The following is a 24,437-nucleotide window of genomic DNA, read 5'->3' on the forward strand; positions in this document are numbered from 1 at the left end:
ATATCAGTTAATGCTGCTTGTGTCTAGACCATCTCCAACAGAATTCTGACAGGAAGATGGCTAAGGACACTTTTATGTGTGGTGCCAATATAGCTTAAACCTAAATGACCTGATTTGAAGGAATTTTGAAAACAGGATGCTGAAATAAAAATCCTGCCACAACAAAACTTCAGTGTTCCACACAGAACAAAAGCATTATCCGAACTGAGACCAGGGAACAAAGTTTGCCTCAAGAGTTCCCAGACATTTGGAACTGTTCAGAAGTTGGTGGAAACTCCAAGATCCTACCTAGTGGAGATTCCAAGAGGATTTCTTTGGAGGAATTAGGTTCATCTTCAATATTTTCCAAACACCATGAAAAGAGGATCTGGGTCCTGCAGGTACTCTATCAGGAAGTGAGCCCCTCTGTGAGGAACTCCATGCACATACTCAAGACAAGTGAGAACATGGTGTGGAAGACTGATCAGATTCCCCTCAAAGACTTGGTCTTTAAAATACTGTTCAAGACTATTTAAATGCAGTTGATAAAGGGACATAGTAGTGTAAATAGTGTTAAAGAATTTGAAGTTTAATTTGAATTGTTGTGTTTATATATCCATTGGTGTATAATTAAGTTTTAATCTTTTAATATAAAGAAAGGGAGGTGTGGAGTGGTTAGAGAGTTCCTAGTCCTTCACAATTACCAGAGAAGACAAAGATGTGTTGCATTGAGGAGCTTAATAAAAATAAGAACTTCTTAGTTAGGAAGTGCTCTAGTTGCTGCTTATAGCATGTCTCTGTGTTTCTGTCCTCACACTACATGCTAGACCCAGGACAGATCCCTGCAGGAGCCCCCCCAGATACACCCTTCCAATCTGACAGTGAACCATTGATAACTACTCTTTGAGATAATCTTCCAACCTGTTTTATACTCATCTTATAGTTATTTCACCTTGACCATATTTCCCTATTTTGGTAAGAGAAAGTCACCCGGGACTGTGTCAAAAGCCTTACTAAATTCAAGATACATCATGTCTGCAACTTCCTCCCTATCCTTTAGCCCAGTAACTTTATCAAAGAAGGAAATGAGATAGCCACCATGGATTTGTCAAGAACAAATCATGGCAAACCTATTATCTGTAACCTTATTAACCTCTAGGTGCTTACAAATTAATTGTTTAATAATTTGTTCCAATATCTTTCCAGATCTGGAAGTGAGATTGACTGGCTTATAGTTCCCTGGTTCCTTTTTGTTCCCTGTTTTAGAAGTAGGTAGGTAATTTTGCCCTTCTCAAGTCCTCTGGGACCTCACCCATAAATTCTCAAAGATAATCACTAGCAGTTCTGGGATTGTTTTAGCTAGTTCCTTTTGTACCCTTGAGTAAATTTTATCAGGTCCTGCTGACTTGCCTACATCTGACTTTATCTAAATATTCTTTAACCTGTTCTTTCTCTATTTTGGCTTGCATTCTTTCCCCCTTGTTGCTGTTAATAATCGTCTTAAGTATCTGGTCACAGTTTACTTTTTTAGTGAAGACAAGCAAAATAGGCATAAAATACCTCAGCCTTCTTAATGTAATCAGTTATTAGCTCTCCTTTCCCCCTAAGTAGAGGACCTACATTTTTCTTTGAATAGAACTTCTCCTTATTTCCTTTCATGTCCTTTGCCAGGTGTCACTCTTTCTGTGCCTTAGCCTTTCTGATTTTGTCCCTACATGCTTGTTATATTCTTTTGTACTCTTCCTTAGCATTTTGTCCATGTTTCTACTTTATGTGGGATAGTTTGCTGTTATACCTTTAATATTGTCTTCCTGAGAAGCTGCCTGCTCTTCTGAACTCCTTTATCCTATAGATTTTCTTCTCATTGGACCTTACCTACCAGTTCTCTGAGTTTGTCTGCTTTTTTTTGAAGTCCATTGCCTTTATTCTGCTGCTCTCCCTCTTTCTTTTCTTTAGGATTAAGAATTTTATCATTTTATGATTACTTTCACCCAAATTGCCTTCAGCCTTCAGATTCTCAGTGCATTCCTCCCTATTAGCTGAATCAAGCCTAAAATGGCTGTCCTTCTGGTTACTTCCTGCATCTTCTGAAACAAGAAGTTGTTCCCAGTACATTATCAGAACTTATTGGGCATTTTGTGTTTTGCCATATTATTTTTCCTACAGATACCTGTGTAGTTAGAGTCCCTCATTACTACTAGGTTTTGCGTTTTGGTTATTTTTGTTTTCTCTTCCAGAAATGCCTCATTCTCCACCGCCTCCTGTTTTGGTGGTCTATAGGAGCCCCCTATCATGACATTTCATCTCCCCACCATTTTTTAGTTTGAAAAGCACTCTGACATCATTTATAATTAAAGGGGTTATATAAATATAAAATCTTATTCATTATTTATGTGCTATGCACCCATAATTGGAAGGATAGGGCCCCTTTTGCTGTATTTTCCCTTCCCCCCAATCACTAAACCTACAAAGAAAATCTTTCCACACCTAATGAGAGAAAGGAGACGGGAATTACTTAATTTTTGGAAGTCATGGAAGGGTGGGGCTCTGAGTCAGTTTATAATGCACCTGCTCTTTCACTTCTACCTGTTTAAAGAGTATAAACCTGCTTTGGGAGTCACTGTCAGCTCTGCAACCTACGCTCAAGGACCACTTTTAGCCTCTGACTTGGATGCAGCAAAGATCACAATGGGGTTATCTACCAGTTCGTACCAGGTAAGAAAGAACAAAATATGAGTATTTGAGATTCAGATGTGCAGGCAGCTTCTGCAGTTTGTGCTGCTTTCAGAGTTCTGCTTTAACTACAGAAGCAGCCTTGCTATTTGTTCTCTAGCTACTGCTGTGAGAAGCTTTTGTCCTACCACACCATCTTTCATAGCCACGAAGACACTTGGATGGGTTTTGTTTGCTCTATGCCTCCAGCTTGATAAATTAATACTGTAACTCTGTGTCAAATAGGTAGTCAGATGACATGGTGATGGGCACAGTATAAGAATTTTTTTTCATACATCTGGGGTGATATACAGGGGGAACTCCTCTAAATTTGGGGGTCCACATGTGACCCTGCAATAATGATTTATACCAACAACTGAAACTGAAAAGATGTTTCCTTTTAAATATTACCACTGCCCCCTCTTGCTTTCTTTCAAAATGAAGCATTCAAAGAAATCCATTGTGAAAGGTAGATAGACATCAGATGAATCAGTGCACTATGCAGTGCAAAAAACTGCTCTTATGCAAAAAGTATCAGGAGAACAAGCTAAGTTAGGTTTTTGTGTGTTTTTAGTGGGGGTGGAAGGTGGAATTGAATTTGCTCATCACCAAAAAGTTGAATAATTAATTAGTGATAGCAACATTCCCTGCTTCATAGGTGAAATGTCCTTTTTTTCTGCTTTGAATTCCTTCCTCTATCCTTTCTTCACTGTGAAGTTCCTCTTCTTTTTGTGTGTATGTGGATTGGAGCATGGAACTTTTATTAGTTTCTATCGTAATTCCTTCAAAAGGAAATTCATTTAGGAACGCCCTACCCTCCACCTCCCCATGCTTGTGGACATGTGCCATGTTTCTCTGATCCTTACCCAAGATAAGAGTTTTGGCTGAGTCAGCCTTATGTCTCACATTCCTGACAGGATTGTTAAGTGCCCTTCAGTTTTCCAATGATTTCCCTGTGTTTCCAGGATAAATATTTTTTCTGGCTCTTTCTTTGAAGGAAAAGTTTCCCAACCAAGGATACTGAGGCAGAGAATTCTAAAGATGTCAGTTTCACTTTCTGTGTTCTACAGGGGTCTGAGTCTTTGAGACCCACTTTTGTTGATATTCTGGGCCAGATCCTCAGAGGATGTGAGTTATGGTGATTTGAATCAGATGAGGCTTTGGTGCAGAATGTCAACAGTATTGATATTAGAATTTTTGTCCTGCTACATTTTCTCCTGTTGACTGTACAATATGCAAAATACTCACATCATGTCAGAATGCGATGGTTTCTGTGGAGATTCTCTCCTTGTGTGTAGCCCACTGGTTAGTGTGTGTTACAGTTCCCCTTTCTATGCCAATGCACAGAGAATGAGAGTTTTTATAGCCACTAGCATTAGAGCTTTAGATTAAAATGCTTTCAGCTTTGGAGATCCCTGGAATTGCTGCATCTAGGTATGAACTGCCAGCCATTTCAGACTCTGAAGGATATGCAATATGCTCCTTAGGAGAAGCTCAACTAAAGGAAAGGCAGCAGATTTTTCAAATAGTTGAAGTTTTCATGTGGTTTTCAGTTGTAGCTCCATATAGAGTGTATTTGAAATATCACTTAAGTTTTAATAAGGAAAAGACATACTGTTCATTCCTATACAGAATATGCTGCTTCTGCTTGGAATCCACCAGATTAGCTGCAAATGATTACATAAAACCCAAAACAAAAGGAATGCTGTTCAGTGAGTTAGTAATAGAGTCTGCTGAAATTTAATATAATAAAATTATGGTGGATGTGAAATGACTTTGCACAGATCAGTGGAACTGATATGTATTTATATATATATAAATAAAAACTGGTATTGATAAAACAAAATATATTTATGAGACACCATATATTTCTATGTCATTGGATCATAAGATGTTAAGTCACACCTGTCATATTTATTGGTTAATACAATCTTCTCCTCTGCTCTTTTTATTGACTATTAGTGAGTGGAATAAGTTATAATAAATAACCTCACACCTGTAAAGTGGAATCTCCCCTAGCTCACCCAGAATGAAAAAAGGGAAGAATCTGGGCAAATTGGAGGCTTGACCATTGGTTCCATGCCCAGCACAGATCTACATGGTCAGAAACCTGCACAGAGAAAGAAGCTGAACATGTTACAGGGAAGAATTTCATCCAGAAACTCTTTGGCGATTGGTATCAAAATATTTAAGAGGACACAATAGCAGATGCAGCTTACTCTGAAGTTTATTTCTCTCTCTCTGCGTATGTTCATTCCATGTCTTTTGTTTGTCATTGTTCAGCAGATGGAGCCCTCTCCTTGCAACTTGCTCTGTGTAAAAGTTATCAGAATGAAAAATCTGCGGAAGGCCGACCTGCGTGAGTATCTCTCCAGTTCCCAGAGCTTTCTCAGAGATGTGAAAATACTGGCTGTATAACTAAGCAACATGAATGCCTTGCAGGTTACAAAAAAGAAAAGAGGAATCCCTATGCTGTACCTAGATCCCAGGTGTACACTTAGAGGACTTTGTATATTATGCGACAAAGAGTCCTGTGGCACCCTATAGACTAATAATTGTATTGGAGCATAAGCTTTTGTGAGTGGATACTCACTTTGTTAGATGCATGCTTGTATATTATAAGAGCCTTTGTCTGTGAAATTCTAAAATCCAGTTACCACATTGTGCACAAGAAGCTCTGGCTGACTGTCTTGTCCCACCGAACCCATATAGCACTGTCAGATTCAAAAATTCCTTAGAACACACCAGAGAATGAAAGTCCAGAGTCTGCCCATAGGATCCACGCGCTGACAGGAACTTCTGTGTGTGGCTGTCTCCAGGCAGATGGTTGAAGGGTCAAGCACCCTCACAGTACTATTCCACCCCATTCCCCATTCCTCTGAAGAGCCCAGAGTGGTGTCTGCAGGTATAGGGATTCATGAGTCGAGAGGGTGGATGTTCATCATCTCCAGTGTACTGAGAAATTGTACTTGCTTTGTGGCTTTGTGGCTTCCAAGGACACACAATGTCAGGAAGCCAAGGTAGAGCTTCATGGAGCCCAAAGCCAATGCAGAGGCACAAGGCCTTCATGTGGATAGATATGTGTCCACAGTAGATCCCAGGGGATTGGTGGGGTGTATGGGTTAGACCTCCAGTATCTTCCTCAGACGGGCACACCCCAGCCTTTGACAAAATAATGCAGAGGAAAATAATGAGGGGAACCTTGCAGAACTTTCTGGTCCCTACATAGTTATTTCTGCCCAGGGCTGCCCAGAGGATTCATGGGGCCTGGAGTCTTTGGGGGTGGGGGCTCCAGCTGCCAAATTGCCACCAAAGACCTGGAGCGGAAGAAGCTCTGGGGCCCCAGGAGTGAGTGAAGGACCCCACTCCAGGGGCCCCAGAAAACTCTCATGGGGGCCCCTGCAGGGCTCGGGGCCTGGGCAAATTGTCCCACTTGCCCCCCCTCTGGGTGGCCCTGTTTCTGCCCAGAGGCATTATCTCTCTCTGAGATAATCTTAGTTTAAAGAGAATAGATGATACTATGCCAGAGGAGAAGGAAAAGGAATCTAATTCACATCTGTTCTCTTATGGGATTTTCTTACTGCAAATGTGTAGTAATCATTTTACTTCTGGCTTTAATAAAAACAGCATTTTGTGCTTTACCTTGCTATTATGGAAGCTGGTACATTTCTCAAAATAGGTTAAGACAGTTTACGTGACTAAATGAAAAATGCCAAGTTTTAATTTCACATTTCTTCCAGTATCATGTGTTGTGTGTTTTCTCAAAGAGTCCAGCACTTGGTGTAAATTTGTTTATACATTTCTTGTTTATGTACTGAGGGGACAGTTTCTGTTGTCCATAATGACAATCTCCAGGACGTTTTGGTCACCCTCGGTGAAAAGGCATCAGTCTCTTTAGGAGACACATTACCTCCCGCATCTCCCATAGGGCAGTGTGGCACTGCCTTTCCCCCAGTGCAGTCTGTGCCTTCAAGGCATAATTGAGCCCTCACTTGGCTAATTGTTTTTATTCCCATTTACTCTCTTAGAAGTCCCAGAAGGTTATAGATATGCAGATTAGTACTTTAATGATACTCTTTAACAATACATGAAATTCATAGTACAATAGAAAGGGCTGTGAACAATGATGATCTCTCTTCTTCAGAAAACAGTAGGTGGTCATTTGTCTTGTAACGGTGAATCTATTATAAATAGAGAGGCTGAAACCAAAATGCCTTTACATGAACCAGCCTGAACTACCTTGGTTCAGATAAAATAAGCAGAATTGCAACCATCCAGAAGTTTTAGTTTCCTGATACTGGTGTTTTGTTTGGGTACCCTATGGGCTTCGCCACTGACCAATGGATGTGAAGAAGAGCCTTTTGATTCCCCTCTCACTGTGGAAGGGGAGTGAAGTAATCAGGAACATGACATTTTACCTAAAGATCCTTTTCCTGTTGCTGAGCGTAAGGGGAGAGGACTCCTAAGTGAGTGCCCAGGCTCCTTTTCCCAATGACCCAGTGCAGGAGTCTGAATAGAAGCCTTCAGGACCTCTCCCAGAGCAGAAAAGGAGGTTCCTCCCTCATCTCAATACTGTTTGAGGAGATTGAAATGGCCTATGGACCTGAAGAATGTCTCACCCTGTCAAGCTAATTCTGGGTCCTTATCCCCACACAATTCCCCTCTAATGGGCCCTGGCCACTTGCCTGAAATTGACTTTACCATACTCCAGCTCTTTTCCTTTCTTTTCCATAAAAGTCTTCAGGGAGGGAAGCCAATGTGCTTTATCCTTTCCTCGCGTTTGATTTTCTTTTTTTTGTGGGAGTTGCCTACAATTGGATTACTGCCCTTCCTAATTCAAGAAGATTTTTGGATAAAGGACTAGGCAGTGGAAGAGCCAGGATTAGAAGTCAGGAGTTCCAGGTTCCCAGTCCTATACTTATTCTATTAGATCATGCTGCCTGTTAAAGTCATTGCTTGAATATGAAAGACATATTCACACTGTAACAGAAAGCAGTCTGGAGTCTGGAACCAAAACAGTATTGGACAAAAGGTGTGTTTACCATGCTGCAGCCTTTTTACCTTACTCTGTGAAACATAGACAAGTTATTGCCTGCAAATAAATGCTGAAAGCATTTCATCAACAGCACCTCTAAGCTATTATTCACACAAAATGGCAAGATAAAATCATGAATAATGAGAAGTTGCACAAAAAACATTGGAACAATGCTTGTGAAAGGAGAGCTTTGGTGGACTGGGTACATCCTTCATATGGTGAACACCAGGCTCCCAGAGAAAAAATTCCAAGGTGCAAAAGATCAAGAAGGAAAAGAAACAAAGTGTTGAAAACAAAGAGCATCACCCCTTCTGAGGCAGATATTAATATGCAGGAAGCTACTGCTGTAAACAAATTGGTTTGACATCCTTTGGTATCTGATTCAGGATGCTTTAAGATTAATTGAGAGCATTTTGCAAGTCAGAGTTGCAGATAATCTGTGCTTATTGATGAGTGAGTAAAAGTGACTAATTCACAGTGTGGAAATGTGGACAGTAAAAAAGGTGGCACTTGTGATTCTGACTTCCACGCCCACATTCGCAGATCTCCTCACTCGCCATCCCTAGCACTCAGTACTACAAACACTGCCCTAAAAACAATCATCTGTGAAGTATTTCTGTATTGAGCCCCAATCTTGCAACTAAAAGAATGAGGACTGACCCTGTGCAGAGCCTTGTTGAAGTTCTCAGGGCTCCTACTAAATCCATGGGTTCACCTGCATAGATCTAGCTGCAGGATCAGGGCCTAAATGACTGCTGTCTAATTTCAGTAATACTTGTTCTCTGTAATTCACTGCATCTAATTTGTATGTACCAATGGGATCTCTTATGACAGAAATACAACTGCGCCCATGAAATACATAAAAATTGGTAGAATATTATAATTGAACAAGTTTTAACTAAAATGTCTTTTACAAAAATGTTTAACCCCTTTGGGCCAAATTCCGAGGTGACAAAGGGTGGTGTAAATTACATGTTGGCAGCTGGGTGTAACTTATCCTGCTATACCCTCCCATTTGTTTCTTCACAGGGTAAGTAACTTAATAGGAAGGTGTAAAATAACACTAGCCTCACCAGTTTTCATAGAATCATAGAAAGATGGAAGACTTCATTAGATCACCAAGTCATCTGCCTACAGGACCTTTCCCTAGTGTTTTGTTTGGTCTAGTTTTGACATTCTGGAAGGATGAGCCTCCACCACTGTCCATCGGAGATTTCTCCATAGTATCACTTTCCTAATATTGAGATTACATTTTCTTCTCTTAGTTTCATCTCATTAGTCCAAGTCAAACCCTGGTGTATGACTATAAGTAATTCTCTCTCCCATGGATACTTGTAGTTAGAACATCTATCTTACTTATTGCTGAACCACCACACAGCTTTTTAAATCATTCTTCATAAATCAGTCCTTGCCCCCTTTCTCCATTTTTGTTCCTTTCTCGGAACACCCTTTAGTATGTTGGTATCTTTTGGGAAATGTGGTGCCCAGAAGTGAAAAGACTTTTCCAGAGCCAGACGGTGAGGGACTGCTACTTGTCCTGTTCAGTCTATTATCACCCACAGGTGGCTTTATTCATCAGAGCTTTCCAGCCTATTTTCTCTCACTGAATATCTGTATTTAAGGTTATTTTTCCGGAGGTATTTTACTCTGCATTTTTCCATGATGAACCTCATTTTGATATTTTCGGCTCAGGTTTCTAATCTCTTTGTATCATTTATTTGTCTCAGCTGGTGTTTAGAACGCCTCCCAATATAATATCATCTGATTATTCCTTCTTCCAGATTATTAATGAAGATGTTAAATAAGGCTTTTCCTACCACCACTCCCTCAGTATCTCACTAGCAACTCCCACCAAGTAGATACATTGCAGTTATCACTATTTGTTTATGGTTGTTTTAGTGAGTGCTCATTCCACATGGAAGAGTTTTCGTTCAAGACAATCTGAAGTCTTTATTTAGAATTTTTATTTTGCATCTTCATACCCTCTCTTGCTGCTACTCCTCACCCTCCACTGTTCCATAGTATGTAAGATACACCTACTTATACCAATTTGCATCTATTTACCAATATATAACTGACAACACCATTGGCCATCTGTGAATTTGGCCCATTGTCTGTGCCATAGATACTCTCTGCTCCCACATTACAGCCATACAACTCGTTTTAGACCATGTCTGGGGCTTGTTTGTTTATAACTAGATATGAATGCAGATTATTTTAATCCTTTTCAGACTCACTGACCTTCCAGACCTCACTATAAACATCGCCCAGGAAATATCACAAAAACACCACTGCTGTTATTGCCAGTGGTGTTAGTGTTCAGGAAAATCAGAAACCCAATTACTGGCAGTATAATAAATAATAGTACCAATCTTTTAAAAGGGGAACAAAAAAGAACCAGCGAATTATGGACTAGTCAGCCCAACTTTGACACTGAAAAGATACTGGAACAAATTACTGAACAATCAATTTGTAAGCACCTAGAGGGCAACAGGTTTATAAGGAATAGCCAGCAGATTTGTCAAGAACAAACCATACCAAACCAATCTAATTTTCTTCTTTGACAAAGTTACTGACCTAGTGGATGGGAGGTGCGAGGCAGCGGATAGACATGATATATCTTGATTTTAGTAACTCTTTTGACAGAGTCCAAGATGACATTCTCATAAGCAAACTAGGGATATATGGTTAGAGAAATTACTATAAGGTGGGTGCACAACTGCTTGAAAGACCATACTCAAAGAATAGTTATCCGTGGTTTGCTGTCAGATTGGCAGGGCCTATCTATTAGGGGCTTGTAGGGGTCTGCCCTGGGACTAGCGCTATTCAATAGTTTTATTAATGACTTGTATAATGGAATGGAGAGTGTGCTTATAAAATCTGTAGATGACACCAAACTGGGTGGGATTGCTACACTTTGGAGAACAGAAAGTTAGGAAGGAAAAATGAGGGGCACAGCTACAGAATGGGGAACAACTGACTAGGCCATCATACTTCTGGAAAGAATCCGGGATTTATAGTGCATCATAAACTGAATATGAGACAACAATATGGTGCAGTTACCAAAAAAAAAGCAGCTAATATTATCCTGGAGTGTATTAAATGAAGCGTCTTATGTAAGACATGGAAAGTACTCTAATTGGCAGTGATGATACCTTGACTGGAGTACTGTGTCCAGTTCTGGGCACCATACCTTAAGAAAGATATGGACAACTTGGAGAAAGTCCAGAGAAGAATAGCAAAAATGATAAAAAGTTTAGAAAACCTGACCTATGAGGAAAGGTTAAAAAAACTGGCTATGTTTAGTCCTGAAAAAAGAGGACCTGATAAGTCTTCAGATATTTAAGGGCTGTTATAAAGATGACAGTGATCAGTTGTTCTCCATGTCCTCTGAAGGTAGGACAAAAAGTAATGTGCTTAATCTGCAGCAAGGAAGAGTTAGATTAGATATTAGGAAAAACTTTCTAAGGGTTTCTGGAATGGACTTCCAAGGGAGGTTGTGGAATGCCCATCATGGGAGATTTTGAAGAATGGGCTAAACAAACACTCATAGGTGCCAGCTTTTCCCAGCGCTGGTCAGTTCTTGCCTCTGGCCGCACCTGACTCTACCCCTGCCCCGCCCCATTCCAACCCGTTCCCCAAAGTCGCCGCCTCAACTCCTCCCCCTCCCAAATCCCTGCCTTGTCCCTGCCTCTTCCTGGAGCTTGCTCTGTTCCACCTCCTCCCCACTCCCTTCCAGCGCTTGCCGCTGTGAAACAGCTGTTTTTCAGCAGCAAGAGCTGGGAGGAGAAGTGGGGATGCTGGGCACTCAGGGGAGGAGGTGGAGTGGGGGTGAGCTGGGACATGGGGGATGGGGAGCTGCCAGTGGGTGCAGAGCACTCACCAATTTTTCCCCGTGGGTGCTCCAGCCCCGGAGCACCCACGGAGTCAGCGTCTGTGCAAACACCTGTCAGGGATGGTTTTGATTTACTTGGTTCTGACTCAGCATTGAGGGCTGGACTAGAGGAATTCTTCAAGTCCCTTCCAGCCCAATATTTCTATGATTAAATACTAATGGCATGTACTGGCACACATTATTGCTCCTCAAACGGTTCCCCACCATATTAGCCATAGGATTAACATTTAGCTCTTATGCACAGCACACAACTTTGTGTAGTATAAAGATGCAGCTATCTGTCATGCTGTTTGAATCATCCTTGGGAAGTGAACTTTGGACACTCTGGGTTTGTGCAACCACAAGTAGTAAGCACATCACTTATACAGCAAATCACTGACATTTTAATATTTCTTTATCAGCTCATTGGTCACATGGGATTAGGAGCAGGAAGAGGGCGAGAATGTGGTTATTTGGACACAACAAAATTGATCTGCTTTTAAAGCAAGTGGTCATACAATGGCACCATTCCTTTTGTGTCTGATGGGTTGACTTTGGAGTGTATAGGTACGTTCACTATTTGCTTATTTATAGCATCCATGCAAATTAGCATTATGGAAGATTAAATGGAAATATATATACACATTTGATCCATGCCATACTGTGGGAATGTCCTGCTGTTCACCATTATGTACTGGTTCATACAGTGTGCAGTACATTATTGCCTAAGGTCATCACTAATAATAAAAACAATGAGGAGTCCCTGTGGCACCTTAGAGGACTCCTCACTGTTTTTGCTGATACAGACTAACACGGTTACCACTCTGAAATAATAATGTGTTGCCATGATTCTAACCATCACATGCCTAGATCAGCAGGTGAATCACCTCCAGTTTAAAATTACAGAGTGACTGGAAATCTTTGAAGTAATATGGCCTCCGATGTTTGATTTTTTTACTCCAGTTTACATGCTGGTCATATGCACTGTTGTAGTGTTATAAAAACAGATGATTCCAAAGTGGTATACATTGTTTCCTGTGGTGCATGCCATGCTTGAGGTGTTACGACATTTCACAGATATCTACCCGCAGAGGTATACGGAAGCTTGGTAGCCTGTTTTCTATTCATGACTGAGCCTCGGGTTCCCCATCTGTAAAAAGGGAGTTTGTTGTCCTACCATGTCAAGTGCTTTGAGATCCTCAGATGAAAGATATAAAAGTGCCAAGTACTATTATTTATCATGATTTGTTTGATGAGGTATGTTTCTGTGTGATACCTATTATGGGGACATCAGACTTGGTTCCTTGCTCTGGTATTGGTATTATTGTCTTAAGCAGTATGAGTCAGTGTGGCCGTGGTATTTTCAAACTTGGATCATGTTGCTGTAATGATCTCTGATGGCACCATGCAATTAAGATCCAACGCTGCTTCTATACCAAAAGATAATTAGTAACTTGTTTGATAGCCTAATAAAGTGGCCTGGATCCTATAAATGCATGCTACTCTACCTTTTCCAGTAGATTGCTCAACACTGATACTGGGCCTGACACATCATACACGCTTTTAGGGACTGCATATACTATGATTAGAGCAGAGTGAAATAGTGAGTACTGACTGATTTTTCATTTTGGTGAGTACATGCATCTAGCATGGTAGAATACAAAAGAAAGCTATGCAGAAAATGTAATAACAGCAATTCTTGGCATTTCTATAGTGCCTTCCACCTGAGGATCTCAAAGTACCTCACAAACATGAATGAATTAAGCCTTACGACACCCCTGGGAAACAGGAAAGTATTATGAGATATATTTTACAGATGGGAAAAGAAATACAAAGTGGTTTGGTGGCTTGTCTAAAGTCACCCAGAGGGACTGTGGTGGAGCTAATAATAGAACCTAGATCTCCTGACCCTCATCTTAATTATGTGTAATTACTATTATTTATCATGAATACAAAGCTGTAGAAGTGCACAGTATTGTACAGTAGCTGTAAAGACCACACAGATAACAGGACTCTGCCCCTAAATATTTTTATTGGGCCTGTGAAACAATATATTGCTCTCCACAAACTCCAAGTGTGATCACACCATTGTACGTAAGGCTGGTCTGAGAATTTTGGGGAGGGTCAATGAAGTGATCTGTTGGGTCACTCAGAAATGAAATGTCTCATTTTATATTAAAAAGGGGGCAAAGACAGCTTCCCCCTGTCCTTTCTAGGTCTCCTGCTGCAGGGTGTAAGGAGCTTAGCTACTTGTGCTGGAACCTCTGTGCTGTTTCTAATATTTAAAAAAGTTTTTCTTGGGATGGTTCCCCAAATAAGCTCAGGTATGGGAGCTACTAGGACCATTGGGGGAGGTGGTGATTATGTGAGATTTTACGAGCACTGACATATTCATCATCACAACCTCCTCCATCCCCTACAGGGAAGAGAGATAAACATTATTCTTTCCATTTTACAGATGGGGAACTGAGGCAGAGAGGTATGTGACTCAACTAAGAGAGACAGAGGGAATCAGAGCAGAGTTTAGAATGCAGGAGTCTTACATAGAAATGCTAAACCGTAGCAATGGGTTTATACTTTCCTGTCTATCTGTATGAGGGAAAGGGCAGCAGGCAAAAATCAAACCACCACACAGACCTGAGAGAGCTTTGTCACTTTCAAGTTCCTAATACTGAGGAAAGGAAGAATAAAACCATTGACTCTGTGATTCCCAAAGGTCAGGGATACCCATAGAATGTACAGTTTAAAGGCACAAGCAAAACTAAATAAGACAAGACACAGCATATCCAGATTTGGGTGTGTCCATTGTACTGTAGCTTGAATGTTTGAGTGGGCGTGTATTTCAAATGGAAAAGTTTTCCAGACAGCTTCATAAACATTTATATACTGATTTGTACTTAGGACCTGTTTCCTCCATGCCACTTGCAGCAGTCTTCTCTGGTTAGTCATCCTTTAGTAATAGACCTTCTTTTTTTAGGGTACACTTCATAAAGTTTTAGGGGTGGGGCACAATGGATGGTGTTACCCTATGATTCACATTTATCCTTTGTGTCCTATTGCCTGAAACAATGTACATTCACACTTGGGTATAATTTTGCCACAGGATTATTCTTATCCATATATAACTTCCCTTAGACTGTGTCATGCATACAGCTGCTTTAAAGTGGCCTTTTTTTAGGAAAAGACCTGGGATGGTCATGATGGTGGAAAGGGCCAAAGTCATATTTGAAAGTGCTGTGCAAATAAACCCAATCAAAAAATAATTTTAATTCTTTTACCAGGTAGAGCGAGAGACCTCATCATTCTTGAAGGAGCTAAAGTGCTCCGGAATGATCCTGATATAGCAGCGTAGTGCTAGAAATCATCCCATACTGAAATTCTAGATCTGAACATCCCTCAGCTATAAAGGAGCTCAGTTATGAAGCCAAATATCATAGCTAGCCTATAATTCTATAACCAACTGAAGCAAAACCTCACACCAAATACCCCCGAATTTTGGGCAAATTCAAATTCAGATGTGAAGGTTGTGGTGTCAGCTCATCTCTAATTAAAACAACCAGACTGAAACCAACACAATGCCATGCAAAAGAGCACCCTCATCTTACTCTGCTGCTTTGACACTTGGGCACATTTTCACTCGAGTAGCAAAGAGTTTTACAAATTTCATCAGCTGCACTTTTGGGCTTATATGGAACTCACATGACAAGATAGAATTGCAAACAATGACATTCCGCAAACCGTAATAAAACTATGTTTATAAAAGTGTACTTTTGCTGACTTAGACTCATCCCTAGGACAGCAGGTTCCCAAGGCAAATGTTACACAGTCAAACTGTTCAAGAATGTTAAACATTGCAATGACTTCGGTGGGTTTTTTTGGTTGCTGTTTTTTTGACCAGCTTATGGCATGGTAATTTTTTTCCCAAAAATTTTCAAAACTTGGGCAAAATATATTGACCAGGTCTATTCTATAGTATTTTTAAAAATTTTGTAAAAAATCAAGAGCAGGCAGAGGTAAAGATTCAAAGCTGTCTTGAACAAGGGCCTTCTTCCTTCTGACAGACCCTAAGAAGCAAATAATCAGTTTGACGAGTTCTCATTGCAGAAAGTTGTGAAGCCAGATGTATTAGTAGGAAAAGAGGATACTCAGCAAGCAAAAGGAGCAGGAATCAGTCACAATTACCATACCAAGCACTAACGCATTTCCTTGCCAACCTGTGGAAAGCTCTATCAATCTAGAATTAGATTCCTTATCTTGCTAAACCAGTCATCTAGTACTCTTGAAACAAAAGCTGATAAGCTGTCTATGCTGTTGTCACAGCTCCATAGGATCAGTGCTATGCCCAAGCTTCTAAACAGTCTCTTGGAGCAACCTCTTCAGTGTAGAAGATCCACAAGGGATCTCAAACTTCCTTTAGGGTAGGGCACACCCTGCCTCCTAGACTGAGTGGACTTCAGCACTCCTGTGTCATACTCAGCAAGTCCAACTGAGATAGGTTCCTTGTGGAGACTTGGACAGTCTTCAGGGACTAATGAACCCTAGGTATTTGCAGCAACATCCAAGCAGTGTTTTCAAAACAGAGTAGGATTTATTAGTCAACTGGACCACAGCATTGAAAGTCCTTATGGTAGCCTTATAGAGAAATAAATCTTAAAGCATAGTCCATTATGGGCAAGCCACAGTTCATCAGCCAAGCTGCAGAGAGTTCCATTTTCAGGCTCTGTCTCTCTCTGATTTCATTAGTTCCAGGAGAGAGCTGCATGGTTCTTCCAGAGCCCACACTTATTGTGCCATCTCACACCTCTCAGTCCTTTATTCTCGAGCTGTGGTCTCTGTTCAGCTTCCCTGCTGAGAGTGTCAATTCATGCGTCATTTGGTGTTTGCATGGTCTCTCTGGACACCTTGTTTATCTGGATCAGTTTCAAGCAGTTCCTTAATGACTCTGTTCATTTCACCCAAACACAGAGACACTTGGGGCTGGTCTACACTAAAAACATTGTGTCAGTGTAGCGCTGAAGTAAAGATGCTCCTATGCAGATGGGATAGAGCTCGCCTGCCGGCATAGTTAATCCACTTCCGCCAGAGATGGTAGCTATGTTAGGGGGAGAAGCTCTCCTGCCAACATAGTGCTGTCTACATGGGAGGTTAAGATGCTATGTTAAGATGTTATGATGCAGTTGAGTGATGTAGTTATGCTAACATAGGTCTGTAGTATAGCTCTGCCCTTAGTCTGCCCTGAGAGTAAACTTAATCCTTTTTCCCTCAGTGGGTAGCAGTGCAAATATGACTGTCCCTGGTACCATCCTGGGTGCACCCCAACTCAGGCAAGCCCTATACAGGCTTCAGCTGTCACAGCTTTTTGGGCTGTAGAACCTTGGTAGGTTCCAATAACACCCTCCAACTACCACGAAATGCTTTGCTTCTGCCAACAGCCCCAGAAATCCTGCCTCTGTGATGCACTTCTTCCAACCACCCCGGATTCTCCCCTGTTGGCCACCCATCACCTCCCTAAGCAGGGAGAAATCAGCAGCTGTAGAGCTACCATCAGTAGACTCACCAAACTTCCCTCTGCTGACCTACCAATGCTCAGCTGATTCACAACAAACGTATAGTTCAGTTCTTCCCAGCCTATGGGCTGTGACCCTCAAGTGGGTCATAAGGGCTCGCCCACTGGGTCACATTGCACCAACTCAGAGCTTCACTGCACTATTCAGGCAGACAGGGGCAGAGGAAAGAGCAGAGGAAGAGGAGACACTGCCTCAACACACAACACTAGCCATTCCTCCAAATACCGCCCCCACAGCCCCAAAAAGCAACAGCTTCCTGCACGAAGCATCCAAAACAATTTTGGTGCCTTTGACAGGCATGAAACAGTCATTGCTTAGGTAATACAATACTGCCTGTGATAAATAAAGTGTGGGAGGAGTAGCTCCCTTTGGTGGACACCCAGCCAGCCAGTTAGCTGTAAAATCCCTCTTGGTAGCTGTTCTCTGCTTGATTTACATGTATAGGGTTAAAAGTCCCCCAGGTAAAGAAAAGAGCCAATGGGAAGGTAGAACTTCTTAAAATTTGGAAAGAAACTTTCCCTTTGTCTGTTCTCTGGAGAAGGGGACACAGAGCAGAAATGCTATAAGCACGAATGCTGTGTAAGGCTTGAACCACGTATAAAAATTCACCTTCCATACCAAGAAAAAATCATTGCACAGGGCATTTTTAAATAGACACGATTAGGTTTATTTCTTTATTTAGGCTTGTGGATCTCCTTTGTGCTAACCCCAGATGCTTTTGTTTTGCTTGTAACCTTTAAGATGAACCTCAAGAGAGCTATCTTGATGCTTAATTTTTGTAACTTTTTTTTAAGATCTAGTAATAGGCTAAGTTTCAAATGTATTTTCTTTCTTTTGGTTTTTAATACGTTTTACCATTTTTAAGAACAGGACTGGGTTTTTGGTGTCCTAAGAGGTTTGTGCATATGCTGTTTGATTAGTTGGTGGCAACAGCTAACTTCCTTTGTTTTCTTTCTCAGCCCTTCCCCAGCGGGTGTGTATGAAAGGGCTTGCGGGTACCCCACAGGGTGGAATTCCCAAATGCTCCTTCCTGGGTCCAAGGTTTTGGGTTTTTTTGCATTTGGGGAGTGCCAGTGTTTACCAAGCCAAGGTCAGAGAGAAGGTGTAACCTTGGGAGTTTAATACAAGTCTGGAGTGACCAGTATTAATTTTTAGAATCCTTGCGGGCCTCCATCTTCTGCACTCACAGTGACAGAGTGGGGATTCAGCTTTGACAACCCCAAATAATGCAAAGCATAAAAACTGATTCGCTATCTCTTTGGTAGAGAGTACAATATAGATATGCATTTTGAACAGGTTTTAGTTTATTCATTATTTTTCCAATAATAAAAAATGCTAATAGTTTTGATAAAAGAGAAAATTGGTTGGGGCAATGGGCACCATATTGGACAGACATGATGGAAGATCAGCTACCTTTGTGTACTGAATTCTCTTTATCTTCATGTGTATATATAGAGTAAATTTGGTAAATAAGTTAATACTAGATATAGTAGATTACTTCATTGCCATTTAATCTGTATCTTTCTTACACAGTAACCCAGTCTGATTGTTATGTGAGCCTATGGCTACCGACTGCTTCAGTCAAAAAGGCCCGGACCAAAACTGTCAAGAACTCCAAAAACCCAGTCTGGAATGAAACCTTCCACTTCAGGATTCAGAGTCAGGTCAAGGTAAGACACTGTGAACAACTTACTGTCAGGGGCTGGTAGATCTCTAGTCCTGCCAACCAGACTGAGTCAGGTTGTTCAAGCTTTCTGCCCCCTGCACTTTACAAACTCCTTTCTTCCTAGATGATAAAAATACCACAGGCAAAACTCCTCAAATGACACTTGCGCTCTTACAATTTCTGAAATAGTAAAATTAGACTTTTCACTGCAATGAAAGTTCTTCTTTGTATCCCAGCTGTGTGCCGCAGCCTCAAAGTAGGAAACCCCTCAGTCCAACCTGGCTGCTGAGCTGCAAGGCCTAGGCTGATGAACTGTGCACACTACAACTCATTTAGTACACGAACACCAACCAGAGTAATGTGGAAGGGCTGGTTATACTGGACACAATTGAGCAGCAACTAGTATTGCACAAGATGTCACATTTCTACTCGGATGCTTTGCTGCCACTAGAGGTTTTTTTACCTTTGTGTACAAGACATGAGGACATGTATCTCCATCCACCTACCATTGCTCGCTGATGACAAATTGAATTACACTTCTAAACTGGTTAGCAAGCCTCACATTGTTTGCAGAAGGGGAGAATATTTAGGGTAACTATTTTCCCCTCTGCACAGCCCCATCACATTTTTTTTTGTTTGGTTTTGTTCTCCTCTTCGTCTCATAGTAGGAAGGAACATAGGGCGTATATAATTATGCAGTAGTTATACTAGTTCCTTTTATATTATATGCTATTACATTTATTGGGTACAAAAATAATCACCAGCTGACCTGCAGTGTGGATTACTGGAAATAAATAAATATGGATTGATCCTGTAATCACCGGGAGCTTAACAGTAATTTCCCTGCCCCACTATAGTACTTGGGATGGATATACCTGGCAATGACCATATAATGTTTACCACAATATGTATAGTATGTAACATTACATCTTCCATTTCTTTCTCACAGAGGGGATAAGAATAGAATTTTTTTGGATAGCAGAGATTACTGTAGATAAATCTTTGAGCCAACTCAGTAGAGGTTGCATGTCTTAATTCATGAATAGGCAGCTGAATATTATTTGACCACACTTCTAGTCTTTGACAGTAAAACTGGGCGGGCAACAAAGCAATATTTTATTTAGACTTATTCACAGTTGGGCCACTGCCAAACATCCCCTTTCCTGTTTTCTCTGTCTCATTTAATCACTCACCTTTTAATTCTGCAGCTCATTTCCCCACATGTGAGGGCTGGAACTTCTGCTTCCTACACTTTTTTACGCATTATTTTACTTTTGTTTCTAGAACATCCTGGAGTTGAAAGTCTGTGATGAAGATGATCACACTCCAGATGACCATCTCCTCACTATTTTCTTTGATGTATCTAAAATCCAACTTGGAGAAACAGTTCGGCTGAACTTTCAAGTGAATCCACAGGTGAGGATTGAAATCAAAGGCAGAACTTGATGAGAAGATACACTTGTCTCAGTTTTCCTCATAAATGTTCGTAATACAGAACTTGTTTTTTTCTTTGCTCGGTACTTACAGTATTAACCATCTCCCCATATCAACTTCTTAGCTTGCTTCATTGTAAGACACCTCAACATTGTTTCTGTATTTAAAATTAAAATAAAAGTGTGGGCAAGCACCTTCACAGAGCTGTTCAAAGGACGTTGGTGGGAATTTGACATTGTTGTCCAAGTCTGTCTTATTGCTGATCTTCATAGCAAGGCTGAACCAGCCAAAGACTATGGTATCCTCCCCTAATGGTATTAGAGGTTCTTTTGCAGTTGGAGCTAGTAGTTCTGATCTGTGGATGAGGTATTATTTTGCACTGACACAGAAACAACTGATGCTTCAGTTATGTACTGTGAGCCCAATGTTCAAACATGAATGTCTAAACAGGACTTAAATCCACGTCTTTGTGTTAAATACAAACTGATTCTATGTTGGGGTGCTCAGATCAACATTGAGAAATATTAAAGTTAATTTTATGATTTAAGTCTCCAAATTCAGATTTGGGTATATATACTGGAAAATTGGGCCCGTATTTCATGTTTTCTTCAGTGACAAATTATTGTCAGTAGAATGTAAGGTCAGTTGAAAGGAAAGTTTAATGTCTGGTGACTTATATGGTATATTGTGACCAAGCAGGTTAGGTACTGTTGCTGCTAAGATCAGGAATGTTTTTAAGGACAGGTGAAGCTGTCTATTGCTCATTCAGAAATATTTCTCTCTTCATCTTTTCCCAAAGAGGGAAAAGAGAGTGACAGATATGACTTATCTCAAAAACCCCTTCTTGTAATGGGAAAATCAGCTACTGGGAAGCAGAATAATATAATGGATATATTCTAAATTGGATTGAAACTGAAGAAAATGAAGCTAACTGCATTTGCACCAAGAAGAGGGGAAAGTAACTTTGCAGAAGCTCTATGCATATCAAGGGGTCAGGTTTACACAGTATCTTTATGGAGAAGAGTAATGATGTAGTGACTTAATTCATTTTCATTTTTAGGGAAAAGAGGAACTAGAGGTTGAGTTCACAATGGAGAGCAGGTGAGTAAAATCCAAGTGTTGTCAAATAATGTAATTGTTAGAGGTGTCAGATTAATTAACAACAAGGAACATGATTTGTACACCCGCTGTCACCTAAAGCCACATGGCCAAACCTATGTGGATGTAGTTGGTAGTGTATGTTCAGCCTCACTGGACACTAGCTGCATGTTTCTGTATGGCATTGAGTAGTGGAATAGTTGGCAATGTTGTTTTTATGAGGTCACACTTAGGCATTCAGGTGAATTTTAAAGCTAAAATGAAAATCGAGCGAAGTGCAGGAATGTCTGCTGATTTCCCCCACCAGTTGGTCTGCATGTGGCATTTAACACAGATTTAAGTACTAAAAAAGATTCTAACCCATTTCTGTGAAATAATAAGATGGATATGTATATCTCGGTTTTAAATTTAGTTTTGTTGTTAATGTTCAAAGTGAATGGGGAAAAATTGTCTCCTTACACTTATTATGACATGTGGGACTATTACATTAGTCTTTCAGCTCTGGAACTCCAGGGTCAAGTTTGGATATTTTTGGTCAATGGAATAAATTCAGTGGTTTCTATCTGTCAGCAAACTCAGCTTGATGTACATTTGAAAACTACCCTGTTTTGGCACAATGAGAAGTCTCTGCCCAGCAGAGCTCTAGTACTGGAATAGTAGGAGCTTTAAAAAGCCAGTTTTATTTAGAGTTTCCCCAGAATGTGAGGAAAACTAGAACATACATTGAGAATTACTTCTGTTGCTAGCCTGTACTGTCGGACCCAACACTTCCAACACTGACAAAAAAAATTAAAATAAGCAAAATACAAATAAAGAACAAAAATGGCAATTCATGTCCTTAAATTATTATTTAAATACTAGTTATGAACTGAGTATGTTTCTTTTTATTTTTAGTCCAGATCTTCCTGAAAACATTGCTACAAATGGTGTATTAGTGGTAATTTTTATTTTCTATTATCTTTCCTCTACTGCATGGGTAGGCAACCTATGGCACACGTGCCAAAGGCGGCATGCGAGCTGATTTTCAGTGTCACCCACACTTCCCGGGTCCTGGCGCCAGTCTAGGGGAGGGCGGGTTCATTTTCATTTAATTTTAAATGAAGCTTCTTAAACATTTTAAAAACCTTATTTACTTGGCATAAAAAACTTATTTACTTGGCATACAACAATAGTTCAGTTATATATTATAGACTTATAGAAAACGACCTTCTAAAAACATTAAAATATATTAATGGCACACAAAACCTTAAATTAGAGTGAATAAATGAAGACTTGGCACACCACTGAAGGTTGCCGACCCCTGCTGTACTATACAGCAATGCACATCATACCGCTTTGAATAGAGAATGAGTTGCCCCACAGTTATCCTTCCAACACAAAATCTCTTCTGAGGAATAGGTTGGCATTGGATCCCAGTCAGCTCTCCCACATCTCCCATGTTAGGAAAAACTGACCTGGAAGAGCTGTGAACTGCCCCAAGCTGCACTCCTCCACAGTCCCACAGAGTGTCACCAGATGGCAAAGACTAGAAGTGGTACAGCTGTGAGCATCCTCACAGCCAGTGTTCCTGCACCATTATCTAAAGTGACTCCTGTTGGGAGAAGCTAAAATTAGAATAACTATAAGATTTCCCATACACCATTACCTACAGTGTGGCTGGTACGAGGTAGAAATATATCTATATAACTGTGAAGCGTCTTCTATGGCTTCTTCATAGAATAATTACAGCTGTTATTTTAGTAGCTTTCTCTCATTTTTTTTCCTGGGGAGTCTATTGCCTCCTTGGTGTAGGCCTGAGGATACTTCTGTTTTTTCCATCTGTATATACCCATCCTAGAAGTCCATATAGTAAGTCTCAGCGCACCATCCTTTCAGCTGAGGACTAGACATGAGTCTCTCCAGAGACTTTCATTGGAAGCTGTTGCAGAACATCATGAAGTAATTAGTCCTCCCAGGGGCTGATCTTGCAGTCTGCACAATACTCCCGCCTCCTTTCCATCTGGACAGCAAGAGACTAGCAGGGGAACCACACTTAGTTTTGTCTGTGTCATTTTATCTATCTTTTATTCGTTGTCTCTGTTACAGTCTCGTGAAGTTTCTTGTTTGGAAGTTCAGGTGGATGAAGGGAGGATAAAGAAGGAATCCACAGGTTAGTACTTCCTTAACTGGTAGAGTTGGATGAAACTGGTTAAAATTTTATAGTAAAATTTCAACAGAAAAATATCTGCCATTTATGGGGTGATTTGTTTTTATACTTTACAGTAAGGGCATTCCATGTTTTAAAGGAAAGGAGAAACTCCCAAAGTGTCCTATGGGCTTTGGATCAGGTTCTAATTGATCAGATAACATATAGGGAGTATTACGGCATTCCCAGTTGAACACCAACTGTAGTTAATTAAACAGAATAGTTTCCATCACAGCATCCTGTTGTCTGATGCTCAGAGCTTTCTGAAACATTCATATATGGAGAGGAAATTTTCCATACCTGATCTATTCCAAGAGGTGGAGTGAAATGCTTCCAGGTGTTTGAGTTCAGAGAAGATGGGAGTAAGTGGGGTGAGAAACAAAACTCTTTTCTCAATTTAAAAATTTCTAATTGCCCCTTTTCAGACACAAATACCAGCAGTTTGACACCTGAAATATATTCTATATTACTGAGATACTCATTGCATATCTTGGGCTGTGCATAGCCATTTTGTTTCCTCTATATCCATAGCCTTATGGATTTGCCATGCAACTTTTAAAATATTCTGTGTTGGTCCCTGATCCAGCAAAACATCTAAGCACGTGAATCACCGTATTGAAGTCAGGTGCTAGATAAGAGCCCAAGTTCCTTGACTGAGAAAATCCTTTCAGGGATTTCATGGTTGGCCTATATATAAATAAGTGGATTGATGTGGTACTTTTCCTGTTGTTCATAGAAAGGGGATAAGTGGGCCCAAACCAAACCTATCTACTGTAAATACCAATTTTTATGTTTATACAGAAAATTTTTTGAATTCTCTGAGTGCAAAAAGTGTCCAAAACATTGCATAATAGCTAAAAGTGTTTTAACACTCCCATGCTAACTAA

At 40.5% G+C, this 24,437-nt stretch overlaps 1 protein-coding gene across 1 annotated transcript in view; it reads left to right on the forward strand.

Moving 5' to 3' along the window:
- The first annotated feature begins 2,541 nt into the window (after window positions 1–2,541).
- LOC127052397 (cytosolic phospholipase A2 epsilon-like) overlaps window positions 2,542–24,437 on the forward strand; it is a 44,124-nt gene continuing 22,228 nt past the window's right edge. The window contains 7 exon segments of the mRNA XM_050955995.1: window positions 2,542–2,694; window positions 3,762–3,819; window positions 18,701–18,837; window positions 20,118–20,249; window positions 21,328–21,368; window positions 22,260–22,302; window positions 23,451–23,514. Coding sequence (XP_050811952.1) covers window positions 2,542–2,694; window positions 3,762–3,819; window positions 18,701–18,837; window positions 20,118–20,249; window positions 21,328–21,368; window positions 22,260–22,302; window positions 23,451–23,514 — 628 coding nt within the window.

The sequence above is a fragment of the Gopherus flavomarginatus genome, chromosome 5 (assembly GCF_025201925.1).
Source record: "Gopherus flavomarginatus isolate rGopFla2 chromosome 5, rGopFla2.mat.asm, whole genome shotgun sequence".
Taxonomy (NCBI): Eukaryota; Metazoa; Chordata; order Testudines; family Testudinidae; genus Gopherus; species Gopherus flavomarginatus.